The sequence below is a fragment of the Corvus cornix genome, chromosome 1 (assembly GCF_000738735.6).
Source record: "Corvus cornix cornix isolate S_Up_H32 chromosome 1, ASM73873v5, whole genome shotgun sequence".
Classification (NCBI taxonomy): domain Eukaryota; kingdom Metazoa; phylum Chordata; class Aves; order Passeriformes; family Corvidae; genus Corvus; species Corvus cornix.
Genome location: NC_046332.1, coordinates 48,463,459 through 48,476,526, shown reverse-complemented (window position 1 = coordinate 48,476,526; position 13,068 = coordinate 48,463,459). Strand labels below are relative to the sequence as shown.

The 13,068-nt window shown below is 44.8% G+C and overlaps 2 protein-coding genes across 4 annotated transcripts in view; one reads left to right on the top strand and one right to left on the bottom strand.

Moving 5' to 3' along the window:
- Positions 1–4,007, bottom strand: part of LOC120410312 (formin-like protein 5) — an 80,774-nt gene extending 76,767 nt beyond the window's left edge. The window contains exons 1-2 of the mRNA XM_039555528.1: positions 3,978–4,007; positions 901–1,473 (exon numbers count right to left, since the gene is read on the bottom strand). Coding sequence (XP_039411462.1) covers positions 901–1,473; positions 3,978–4,007 — 603 coding nt within the window. The remainder of the gene's footprint in view (positions 1–900; positions 1,474–3,977) is intronic.
- Positions 836–13,068, top strand: part of KATNAL1 (katanin catalytic subunit A1 like 1) — a 53,722-nt gene continuing 41,489 nt past the window's right edge. Inside the window, exons 1-2 of one of the 3 annotated variants that reach the window (XM_039565974.1) lie at positions 836–915; positions 9,622–9,797. In XM_039565974.1, the coding sequence (XP_039421908.1) occupies positions 9,636–9,797 (162 nt within the window). In that variant the 5' untranslated portion in view covers positions 836–915; positions 9,622–9,635. The other 2 variants (XM_039565982.1, XM_039565986.1) reach the window with 2 other exon arrangements.

The window sequence follows — 13,068 nt, the reverse complement described above, 5'->3', positions numbered from 1 at the left end:
AAACTGATAGCAAAGATGGTCCAGTGCCCTTCTGCGTGCCCATACAGGACAAACGTGTGCTCTGCATTTCCTAGACACTCCCACAGCCGAGGTGGAGGCAGATGAGGTTTGCATTCAGAGTGTGAATGAGCTCTGATGTGAATTCAGAGCTCTTCTCGGTGGTTCCAGCTACAAGGACACGACGCAAGGGCAGAAACTGATGCACAGGAAGTTCCAGCTGAACACGAGGAAGAACTTCTTTACTGTGCAATGACCGCGCACTGGAACAGGCTGTCCAGAGAGGTTGTGGAGCCTCCCTCACTGGAGCTATTCAAGAAGTGCCTGGACTCAATCCTGTGCCATGCGCTCCAGGACGGCCCTGCTTGAGCAGGGAGTTTGGACCAGATACTCCCCCGTGGTCCCTTCCAGCCTGACGCATCCCGTGACTGTGTTTTCAGCCTCCCCGATCCGAGCACTGGCGCAGCACAGCGCACAGCACGGCCGGCGCTCCCTCCCTCCTGCCCGGCCGAGCACTGCGCCGCTCCAGCTCCCGCAGCGAGCGGGACGCTCTCCGCCCGCCTCCGCCCGGGATGCTCAGCGCGGAGCCCTGCCGAAGGCTGCCAAACACGGGCTGGCCGGCGGCGCCCGCAGCCATCGCCGCCGGTGCCGCGGCGTTTTCCTTTAGGAAAATCCCTTTCCCCCGCCGTCAGGACAAGGCGGAGGCGCTCCGGAGGCCGGGGTGGCGGTGCCGTCCCCTCCCCGCGCCCGCCGCCGCCGCCATGGCAACCGCCCGTCGCCGCGCGCGCGCACCCCCTTCCCCGCCCGCCCCCCCGCGCCTGCCCCCCCCCCCCCCGGCCCCGGTCTGACGGAGCCGCAGCGCTGCGCCCCCTCCCCGCGCCGCTCCCGCCCGCGGACACGCACCCCCGGCTCTCCCAGGTAACGGCAGGGCCCGGGAACGGGGCAGCCCCTCACGGCGCTGCTGCCCGCGCCGGGCGGCGGCTCCGACCCCGCCACGCTGAGAGAGGCGGCGGGGATGGGGGGGCGACCAGAGGTAGAGGCTGGAGGAGGGCGGGGGCGCCCCCCCTCCGCTCCCGCAGAGCGTGCCGGGAAGTGTAGTCCGCGCCCCCCGTCTGGCGCTGGGGGCTGCCGGGAGAGGCGGCGGGAGGGAACTACAGCCCCCAGCGCTCTCGGCGGAGGGGGAGAGATGGGTGCTGCGGAGGGGACCCCTGTGGGGACGGGAGGCTCACTCTGAACGAGGACACCGAGGCGGCTCTTCCCTCCCGAACAGCGAGGGAGAGAAGCCCCTGTGCCGCTGCCGGGGCGGGAGGGGCTGGAGAGAGGGGCGGTGCGGCAGGGCCGGCTATGGGGGTGGGCGCAGGGGCGGTGCGGCGGCAGGGGGAGGCGCGGGGCAGGGGAGTGAATGGGGGGTGGGTGGGGGAGAAATACGGGTGAGTGTCTGCTGCGGTGAGGGGAGGATGGGCTGGGGGGGGGCCTCTGGATGCCAAGGGGGAGAGAAAGAATGCAAGGAAAGGGGCACGTGGGAACATAGGTGGATGGATGGAAGGGGAGAGATGTGCTGGAGGAGGAGTGGTGGAACAGATGGACGGAGAGGGCTGAGCAGAAGGCAGAGCAGACCGGAGGCTGGGAATGGGTACGAAGGAGGCAATGGTCAGAGGGAGCCCTGGAAAGTTTCCCCAACCAGTTTGCATTTCTAGTTTCCAGTTTCACATCTCCTACCACGCTTAGGCTCTGTTGAGCTTGTTGCACTACGTGGTCTAGACACAGTGTTACTTTTTAAAAATTATTTTGCTACATTTCTATTTTTTCCCCCGAAACTTCTGTCATGATGTCAGTATTGGCATTTGTCCCTTTTCTCTCTCCATTTCCTCTGCTAACAGTTCTAGTGTTATTCTTTATCTTGCATTCTCCCAACAGCCATGAGGGGGAATAAAATTACAGTTTCTCTACATATCATACTTAAAATACAGATGTTTATGATTGGTATATAAGGGGGTGTCATTGTTTGTTCCTGAAAATCTGTATCTTAAAAGCATCAGTGCATTAGTACTCCCTTGTATATGACTACTGAATGTCTATTCCTACTACAGTTTCACATTTTACAGAGATGGGTTTCTTTCCAGTGGATGCTTGATTTTTATTGCAGCTGCAGATTGTTGAGCAGTTTCTTTATTCTTCCTTTTCCCCCCACCCCTGTGTTGGCTATATCCTAGCAAGGCTTTGGCTTCTTGCAGCTCCTGGTACTTGCCAGACTGCAGAAGTGAACATTGCAGCTGCAGCATGCTTCCAGGGTGCTTGGCTCTTGGAGATTTTGGGTTTTGAGCAGGTAATGGGGAGAAATGGATCCTGCCCTGACCTAATCCAAATCAAAAGACAAGGAAGTAAATGGAATACAAGAAAACAATAATAGGCTTTTATCTGGTTTTCTGTGTAATTAATTAAAAAAAAAAAAAAGCTGATTCTTTTGGGGATGAGCTGAGAAATCTGAAGACTTGATGTCTGTAGCACTATCAGCAATATGCATATAAATGTATATTTAAAAACGTATATACTATTCTACTTAAATATTACATATTCTTAGTCCTAAAGAGCCAATTCTTTGAAATTCAGAGTGGGGTTTGAAAGGTGGAAAAGTATTCAGCCCAGGCTTCTGACCTTATGGGTCAGGGTTATAAACACATGTGAGTGTATTAAACCTGCAATTATTCATGGAAAGCTTATCTGGGTTGCAGACTGGCTGAGCTGGGGATGTCGCAGGAGCAGCACTGAGTCTTTGTGGAGCTGACTGTGGTCTGGTGGGGCTCATGGGCTGCAGCGCGGGGGGAACATGGGTGTGCTGTATCCAGGGCGCAGGAGCAGTTTCCCTGCCTTTCTTGGCACAGAGCCCAACCTCTGAAACATGCTGAACCCAGGCTGGCTCTGCACAGAGCCATCTTGGGAGTCTTTGGTGGCATGTTTGCTCTACCAGAAGTGCTTACACACATGATATGCAGAGAAGCAAGTGGCTCCGCAAAGGACCAGAGGGATTATTGACTTGGGCTGGGTTCCACTTTGTTGAGCTCCAGACAGACCTTCCAGAATCCTTCAAGTACTTGGGTCCTGCATCCTGTCAGAGGAAGGGTTGACCGATCCACCTCGGGCTGGTCCCACCTGAACACGGGCTTAGGTTTGATTTGATACTAATGCCAGAAGCCCTGGAGGCTGTCCTGGAGAGGAGAGAGATGTGTGGAGCCAGCCTGGGTCCAGCAGGGCTAAGATGGAACAGAAGCTTGCAAGCGTGTGTGTATGGAGTTACACTCCCCAGAGTTCCCCACAGCATTTTTTTAGCTCTTTTCGTTACCCAGCCTTGCTGATGAACACCTCATTACCCCAAACAATGGTGATGTGACCATATGGATGTGTCTGAAGCTGGTGTATGAGGTGCCTGGAGAAGGATACGATTTTAGGAATAGCACAGCTGTCTCTGATTCTCCTTTCTACTTCTTCAGAAAACTGTACTTCAAAGGCTCTGCAAATGGCCATTTCATTCTCCAGGATACTTTCTGTTTGGTTCACCAAACTAATGAAATCTCTAATTTAAATCTCTAAATTAATCTTTAATTAAAACACTGACCACCTATTTAGCGTTTTCTTATGTGTTTACTTTTAACTTGTGATGAATATCTTTAATTCATTTGAAGATTTTTTTTTCACTTGCATTCAAATAACTCTCTGTTTCAAGTTAAGTCTCAGAAGAATGCACACAAAAATAGTTTGAGGCCTGCATGCATGCTTCTTCTCCTTCCCACTTCCATACACATTTCCCCATTAACTCCATGTCTGCTATTGCAACACAGAGTTTCAGTGCAAAGAGGCCAGAAACCAGTTAGCAGAAAGTAGTTGACTGAATTGAGAGATCCCTTGGTGCTGGGTTTCCTGGACCGTGGTATGTGTGTGTATGTTTTATCTGGCATGTCTGCTGCTTTGAAGAGTGACATTACCTGCTGCAACCTCAGCGCTGCTGCTGCCATTGTAGCCAGTCTTGTCACTGCTAATGGACACAGCAAAAGGGAAAAACAGCACTGGCATAGCACATTTCTCATCTTTGATTCTTTTACATGTAGTTTAAAATCAAATCTGCTGGAACTGAGCCATGTCCTTACTTATAGGTATGTTCTTAGCAGGAGTTGTGATCCTGTGAGGTCACGATCACTGGTTTCCACACCAGTCCATGGGACCACAGCTGCATGTTTAAACAAAGCCGTGTTAACAGGGAAAGATGGATTTGGCTATGGAACTTGGCAAGCCTTTTGTTTGTTTGTATTTTATCTGACAATGATCAGTTAAAATGTTGTTTTTGTCATGCAAACGTAATGCCTGATAACTGTCTGCAGCATCAGCAATTGCTTCTGAACAGGGACAGTTAATTATTAGAAATGAAGATCAGTTGTTCTGCACCTAACAACAAAACAAAAGACATAATCTTTATAATAAAGCATGAAAGACTTATTTAATTTATTTTAATTATTGCATTTTTTAGTAACTTATTCTTAAAAATCAAAATGCATCAAGCACATGAAAAAAATACAGTCTGTATTTCAGTCAGAAATAGACTTCTGTAGGGTTCTGGTAGGAATCACATGTCATGCAGGGAAAAACACTTTTTTGTTCCTCTGACAATGTTCCAGTTAGTGTTGCTGTTTGTGCTTTTTCAGATAAAGCATTGTCATATTGTTACATGTCTCTATTTTAGCAACTTTTAAATTTGAAGAGAAGGCTGCAAATCAGATCATTGTACTATTTAAGTGAAGACATAATTGAGGCAGAAAGAGCTGTTTGAAACTGGTCAAAGCTGGCTTACAAAACCAATATGGCCTTAGCCTAAGAAGGGCAGGTCTCAATTAACTGTAACGAAAAGCTTCCAAGCAGTAAGAGGAATCAGAGGAAAGAACAACTTCAGTTTATTCCTTAGACTCTGACAATGGAAATGGGTGCACATGAAAAGTGGATAAATCCAAAAATCAAAACCTCTTAACACTGGAATTCTCTTCCTTGCTTTGCTCTGTGTGGCTATTGACCTGTTCTGGGATTGTGCTGTGGCAGAGAGTCATCCTGACTCTACAGTCATACCTCAGTCATATGCACTGAATTCAGGAGATGGTGCCTAACAGTGTGACTCTCTGTCTTGTGACATTTCTTGTAACTCTTACATTGCATTTCGGGATGCCCGGCATCATGCATGGCTGATTTACAGAAAATGAGAAACATCAGCGAATGTCCAGGCCTTTCCAGATGTTCAGTTGTCCAGTCAGCAGTACTGCAGGGCTGCTATGATGTGAGAGCATATGTCCAGCAATCTCAGGGAGTTGTGGAATGTTTTTGTTTTGCCTGGGTAAAATTTTGGTCAGAGAAAGACAAATGTCCCAAAGAATCCAGATATGCTATAGCCCTCTCAGTGAGGAATTAACGGCTGATTTAGCTGATAAAGTCTGATTAGTAGGTATTAAATAAGGCTTGATGTGACTATTGAAACAATAATAAAGCAAAAGTGTGTAACAGCTCATTTAATAAGAGTCATCCATCCTGTGCAAGAGCCAAGGACTTGTGGAGAAAATGGGATGCAGTTGTGTCACTGTGTCAAAATACATGCATAAAAGAGACATGTAAAGATAGCAGGTGCCTTCTATTTTGGCACTTGCAGAGTGAATGTTCAGGATCAAGCAAGAGGAAAAGCTCTGCTGCAGAGCCCCTCTTAGGGGAGGGCATTTGCTGCCTCTGGTAAGACTCTGCTGAGATAATGCTGAGAGAGATGGGTTGAAGGGGGTCAGTCCTGTATCCACTCCCACTGGTGTGGCACACAAGTTTGGAATAGTGTGCTAAGCAAGCTGTCCCCCTTTGCCTGTCATTCACACAGTCACTGTATCTGCCCATGGATATATTTTGTGTATATAATACTTTAATGTTAAAGTAGAGACTGTCTTTTGGATCTTGCTCAATTGTGTGTTGCTTTAGTTCTGGGAGAAAAATTCTTTTCCGACCCCAGATAGGGATCAGGTCAGCTTATGCTCCAAAGAATAGAGATTAATATCCCCTGTGACCTTTCTGCGTGGCTGCTGCAGGGCTTTTAACGAGTGGGCTTAAGACCCCATGTGTGGCAGCTATGCTGACATGGATGTCTGTAATGTCTCTTCTTGTCAATGATCCATGAACTAAGGAATCTCCAAGGATATCTTGATGTGCAGTGGAGCTGTTACGGTCTAGTGCAGGAGAGAACCACACAATGATAGAATGAAAAGCTGGTGTCACAAGTAATGTGTAAGTTGTTCTAAATGTACTTGACAAGAGTTGTCCCTGGCTGTATATTTACTTAAAAGATGTGGTTGTGATATGGTAGGAAAATTAAATATCTAAACAAAGCCCCAAGTAACAAACAACAAAACACTCTATTTATATTTTGTGGTTCCTTGGACGTTTCTGATTTTGTATGAACTCTATAATACAATGTAGAACAGATAATGAAGAGTAAGTACATAACACAAAAAACCCCTCACCTAGTTCTAGTTAATTCTGCATCCCTCCCCCATCTCTGACACTGAAGAGTGTGATGTCCAGAAAACAACACAGGAAGTAGTTCCTTCCTAAAAAATAATTTTTCCTTGATTTTGCACTTATTTGTTTTGATTTGCTTTGGTTATTCTGAAGTAACATTGCCATCACTAGTGTGCATACGAGGCTTGTAGTTTGTTTAAACCATTTTTAGCATTAGTTTTAAATAGCAGTAGAATCTCAGAGAACTGCCTGGGATTCCATGAAAGAACTGATTTAGGACTGAGGCCAACAGCTGTTGTTTCAAATATGGCTCAGGTAAATGGGTGATGTTATATACACCTTTTCAAGCTATATGACCTGCTTGGGTGTCTAGGGTAGGTGATAAGTGCCTGAGTCCAGGAGAAAGATCCAGGGGCTTTTGTCAGCTTAGCTCTGGAGGCAGTCACCGCTCAGTAGGTACATAGGTGTACATCTACCAGCCTCCCTCCGTGCTCCAAGTTTCAGTGCCTGTCAATGTTTTATAAGCTCTCCAGTGTGACACACCAGGCCTCAAGCTCATGCTTAAGCTTTGGCATCACCAGCATGAGGCTAGAAGCCCCCAAACTATTGGTGGCTGGAGGAAATGGGAGAGTCTTGTTTGCTTTGCTCCTGCAATTTTAAAACCATGTAAATTTTTCTGCATCCTGCTTCTCAGCTTCCTTGTCTAACCACTGTCCTGAAGTGGGCACATGTTTGCATGGCTCCTATGGCTTGCCTGCTGCCTGTCGATTGACCCAGCTTCCATCACAGACAGAGATAAGCTCCTGTCTCCTCTGGTGAGCAGGGGACTTTTCTGGAATTAAGGGGAGTTGGATGTATCAGCCCTCTTAAGGCAAAAGGCAGTTAAATATGCCCGGAGGGTGGGAACTAGCTGTAATAAAGAGGCAGGAGAGGTTGTAAAGCAAGTATGTGTTCTGTTTAATGGATTTCTAGGAACTGAATTCAGCAGTTCCTTAGAAATGTTTCATTTGCTCTCTCTGTTTCACTACGTATGGGGCAAACCTCCAGAGATTTGAGGAATGTTTTCCTTAATGGCGACAGGCTGGTTGTGAAGCAGATCCTAACCTGGATGTGTTTGAAGACAGGTCAATGGATTCTGCCCCAGATGGTGTTCTGTTCATTTATAAGTTGACTCATGAGATCTGAATGGGTTATAACCTATCTTCAGTTCCTATCATTTTATCCATTTCCAGTGCAGTGTGACATCACTTTTTTTCCCTATTAGTTATGATCTTCTGTATTTAAAAATTAAATGGTCATAGTTGCTGCTGATCTAGATCTCAGTAATGATGTATCCTGCCTATGTCAGGAAACAAAATTAGGGTTGGTGGCCTTTCCACCTTAGATTTTCTCCTGCCCAGTAGATTACAACAGCCAGTGGGAATGATGTGCAAGCTGAAATGTGCAGCACAGCATGAGGACAAGTAAAGCCCCAGTATGTCCTGCTGTGCTTGGTGGAGTGTCATCTGTGGGGTGGCAGCATGTGCTTGCCATCAAAGTCTTCGGCCACATGCAAGTTGTGTGACCTGTGGGTTTAAGTGAGGGTGGCAGGTTTCCATGGCTTTGTTGTAGGGAGCAGGTGTGACAAGGTGGTGGAGCAGACCTGGTGTGCAGCTGCAGGCAGCAGTTAGGACCATCAGTTTGGCACCTTTGGGAGGTGGAGCGTCTGTTTGCCCAGGGCAGAATGAATGTCATGTGGATATCTGTTTAAATTGTCAGGGGTTTGAATTTTGCTAAGCACAAGGGAATACAAAGGTGTAAGACATGTCCTCCTTAATGCCATCTTGCTCTTGTCTTGTCTGTTTATAAAACCTGCTAGCATTGTTATAACCCACTAGGACATAAAATGTTGTTTCTCCCTGTTCTGGCTTCTGTCTGCTACCACCTGTTCCTTCTGTGTGCACCCCTGTACCATGGGCTGTTTCCAGCTGTGCAGCCTGATCTGTGTTTGTATCCCTCCTTCCCAGTTTCTTCTCCACCTCCTTGGTCTTGCCAAACCCTTGATGCAGCTAGTGGACCACCCTCCAGAGGTGACCTCCTCCCTCTTGGTCAGTGCAACTCTGCATTGCACAGCTATGAATTGCAATTTTTTATTTTTCATTTCCAGAGGTTTGTATCTGGGTGAATGTCAGGGACCCCATGCACACTGAGTCAGAGAACAAGGGAAAGGAACTGATGCTCTTTTTGTGTGGTGAGGACCTAAACTTTGGGTCACACGAGATTTAGATAAAAGGGCAAGCACTGCTTCAGTCTTGAACCTTAAATACAAACCTAGATGTACAACACAGCTTAAGTCTTTCTTGAATGGTTACTGGGAAAAGCTGGGCTATGGGTTTGCCTTAAAGTCATGCTGCAATTGGAGGACTAGGGGAAGGTAATACTTTGAGAATCACTGTTCTTAGGAATGTTAAATTTGGACTGCTAACTCTGCCATAAATCCCAAAGTGACATGTTAAATTTAATGAAAAAATTCAAGTCAGCATGTGGATGTTGGAGTACTTTGAAAGAATATTTAAACAGAATGAGGCTCTCAACTTTGTCTATAGTAAAGCAGTCATTCAACCATATCATAATCTCATTAGGGTGCGGGCTCTTGAAAGTGTGAAGTGCAGACATCCCTGATGCTGGTTGGCACATTTAGGCACGTATGTAATACAACAGTATAAAAAGCAATTTAACGCCTCGTGTGATTTGTGATTCACAGCTCATGGCTGCTAATATATTGTGGTGATCTACAAATTAAAGTTTAGTTTGTTAGGTTCAGTGTGGGCAGGGCATTTAATTTTCTTGCATTAATTTAACAGGATTGGGGCCAAAGGCAGCAAAGAAGTTCGGCTTTTTTATCACTATAAAAGAGTTATGATTCATGATCTGAAACCTTAGGCTGGTAAAGAGACACTCCAGACATAAATGATTGTAGAAGAGCAGGACTGGATGGGAATGGCATTGGAAAGACACAATTCAGCTATGAGAGAAATAACAAAACTAAAGTGTCACTTACTGAATTATTCTACAGCATGTAAAATTCATTTTTCTGGTGATTATGTTCTCTTTTAGATTTCTGAGTGAAGATGAATTTAGCAGAGATTTGTGATAATGCCAAAAAAGGAAGAGAATATGCACTCCTTGGGAATTATGACTCTTCTATGGTATATTACCAGGGTGTCATCCAGCAAATCCAGAGACATTGCCAGTCAATCAGAGATCCAGCAATTAAGGGCAAATGGCAACAGGTAGGGTGAAATAACATTGCCCATATTCTATTACTTGATGTTTGAAAACCACATTATACTTCCCAAACCTTATAAGATGTAGAGGACTTATATTTCAGTGATGTTTGCAACATTTTTTGTACAATATTTTGTTGGTATTCATGGGAAAATATTTTTTGCATTGTGTTCAAAAGGAATTCTGTTGTTCTAAACGAATCAATTCTTTTGTTGTTTTCACTTAGGATATCTGTCTAATTCCTGGTCTGTTTGTGTTTACATACTGTCTGTGATTGCATAATTTTGAAAAAATTAAGGACTTCCTTTTCCTCTTGTATCTTTTGGTCATCTAATGTCCAGTAAGGTAAAATGTGAGTGGGTGGGTTAGCATCTCTAGAATGGTTGTCTGAGTAGCAGCTAACTGTATGACTATAGTGTACAAATTTGGATCAGGTTTCTCAAACTGCAAGTCCTACTCTTAGCCCGAGTCTTGCACACATCCATCTCCCTGCTAAACAGGGTTCTGTTGAAGCCGTGGAAGTAATCTGCTGGTGAAATGTAAGAACCCCCAAGGACACCTATTTATTACTTTCAGTATTTAAGTCTTCCTTACATTTTTTGGTGCCATTTTTCGTGGTACAAAATGTGTTCCATAAACATAAAAAAGGAGGAAAACCATATAAAGATGTTTTCTAGAATAAAGAATTCATATTGCATAAAGACTATGTTTTGAAAGAATGACATAGCCCCTATAAAAGATACAATTTTGCAGTAGGTAGCTAAAGAGATTATTTCAATAAATTTTTCTAAATATCATATGTTTAAATGATATCACTTAAAAACAGAAGCAAATTTTCCTTTTTATTGCAGCAGATGATTTGTTTATGGGTTTGTGTTTGAAACTTCTGACACTAACGTAGAGTATTTTGTGTTCTGATAAGTACAACACTGTTAACAATCACTTTGTAATAACAGTATTATTCATAGGTGTCTATCATAGAATTGTAGAAGTCTGTTCATGAAGAGCTTGTTTGCAAAACATGTGTGTGTACATGCAGCAGAGATAGTACCTAGTTTTCCTGGTAATGTAGTAAGCTGGATGTTGCATAGGAGATACTCACATCCAAGTACTGGTATTCAAGCTTTTTCCCACCCCAGGACGTGCTGATACAAGGTGTTCATGCCCAGTGCATGTCCTTAGTTCCTGCCAAACTTGCAGCTGATGTGAAAGTAGAGCATGAGGCTTTCCTCATTCTGCAGCTGCATTGAACCACTGCATTGTCTTCACATCTCGTATATAGTGTTTCCTCTGATGACACTGATTCTTCCTATAAACTTTCAACAGCTCTTGTCTTGTGAAGGTCACTCAAGTCTCATGTTATTGTGTGTTGTTTGAACTGCTTTAGAGAAGCCTGTGCACCATGGAATGTGTGCTGCACACTGGAGACAAACCTCAAGTACAAAAGGACCATTAACACAGTTCCCAGGATTATTCCTTGGGGAAGGCAGCTGGCTCTCTAGCAGAGGATCTGAAGTTGGCACCTTCTCAGAAATTACCCCCTTTAGGCAAAAGAAGAATGGCCCCTGACCATGTCACATAAATGCTTTAGAGATCTGTCCCAAATAAGATCTGCAGCAGGTGGGGTAACGTCTGTCATGCTGTGCGCTTATGTTAATTCTGAAACTTCCCAACACAGTAGTGGCAGATGAGATTTGTCAGAATATTGCTTTGCTGTTAGTGGTGCCAGTCTTGGCTCAGAGACAAACACCAAAATGTAAGAAGTGTGACTGAATAAAATAAAATAAGGGCTTCATCCCTAGGTTGTTTGCCTCCTCATTTGTTTATGGGAACAAAATGATACAGATACAGCAAACAATGCAGCCCTGGAACTGCTAGCTTTTCCATACCAGAACCTGAATGTATTGGTGAGACCTACAGAGATAGACCGGCTTTCTTACCCACTCTTTATAAATAATTGTTGTGCTTTCTCACTCCTTGAGACAGACTAAGAGGGAGTCTGATGATGTGGATGTTAGCACTACTTTCCAGCTCCAACAGCAGCTACATCCAAACTGTCAGTCACAGTCAAGGAGCTGTCTTGACAGACAACCTGTTCTGAAAAAAATTTAACCAAGAAGCTGGATCACAAGTAACATTCATTCACAATATTAAAATAATATCTAGATATTAATTTTAGATCTTTCTCATTAAAGAGTTATGCTATACACATTATGTAAGTTTAGCAAAATTCAGGTCAAACCCACTTGGTACCAGTAATATGCAGAAGCAAAATATTCCCATACCAGTGTGGTTCTTGCAAGTGGCTTGAGAAGCAAAGCAACCCTTAGGTCATGGTTAACAGGGTTAATGCAGTTGATTTTTACCTGAAATTCTGTCTCCTCTAGCATATGGAACTAGCCTGTTCTTCAGGTTCTTCAGCTTCTCCCATCATCTGAGGAATCTGGAGAGGATAATACCACTGGTACCTTTTGGAGGTGGAGTTTAGCAGTCACTAACACTGTGTGGGTAGAACTTTTACTCTTGAATGTCCATGTAGGTAAGTGCTCAAAGGAGAAGATTGTTACTTAAACCAGTTCTTCTCTGGGATGTACTGTCTGCATACACATTCACAATCTTGAACCTTCTTAAGGATTCCTGGAATGCTGAGTGTCAGTATGAAGCATCCCTTTCCTTTCTGTATGTTTGTGTGCAGCTCACTAACAGGGTGTTTGTCCTGCTGGTACTTCTGAGGCAGTGAGCACAGTTTCGTGTGTTTGTGGACATGTTCCCTTGTAAAACAAAAATGTTCATTTGAGGAACATCTCAAAGAATAGTTCCAGCTGTGGCTGTGCAGCTGACCAACTCACATCTCTTATGTCCAGCATTGTTCTTCCTGTTTGGTCTCTTCTCAACAGTGGGTGCTCCATCCTGAATAGGTACCTCATGCCTGGTGTATCTGCTTTGTTGCCTTGTGTATGACAAAGGATTTTTCCAGCAGTTTATTGAGCAATGTGGAAGCATGGGTGAACTGGAAGTAGTTGGGATTTTGGGTCAGATTCCCAAATGCTCTTTATCTACCTCTCTTTGCTTAGGTGTCATTGTTTTCAATTTTCTACAGTTTGGTCTAGACAGAATGATCTGTGCAAGTATTTCTTGGGCTGCATTTCATGTCAGACAGACAGCTTCAGCTTTGCAACTGGATATCTTGATTACAAGGATTCCTCTTGCTTGGAGCTGATGCTTAGGATGAGGAGGAATATGAACATGTTAACATCTTCTCCCCTGGGAACAACT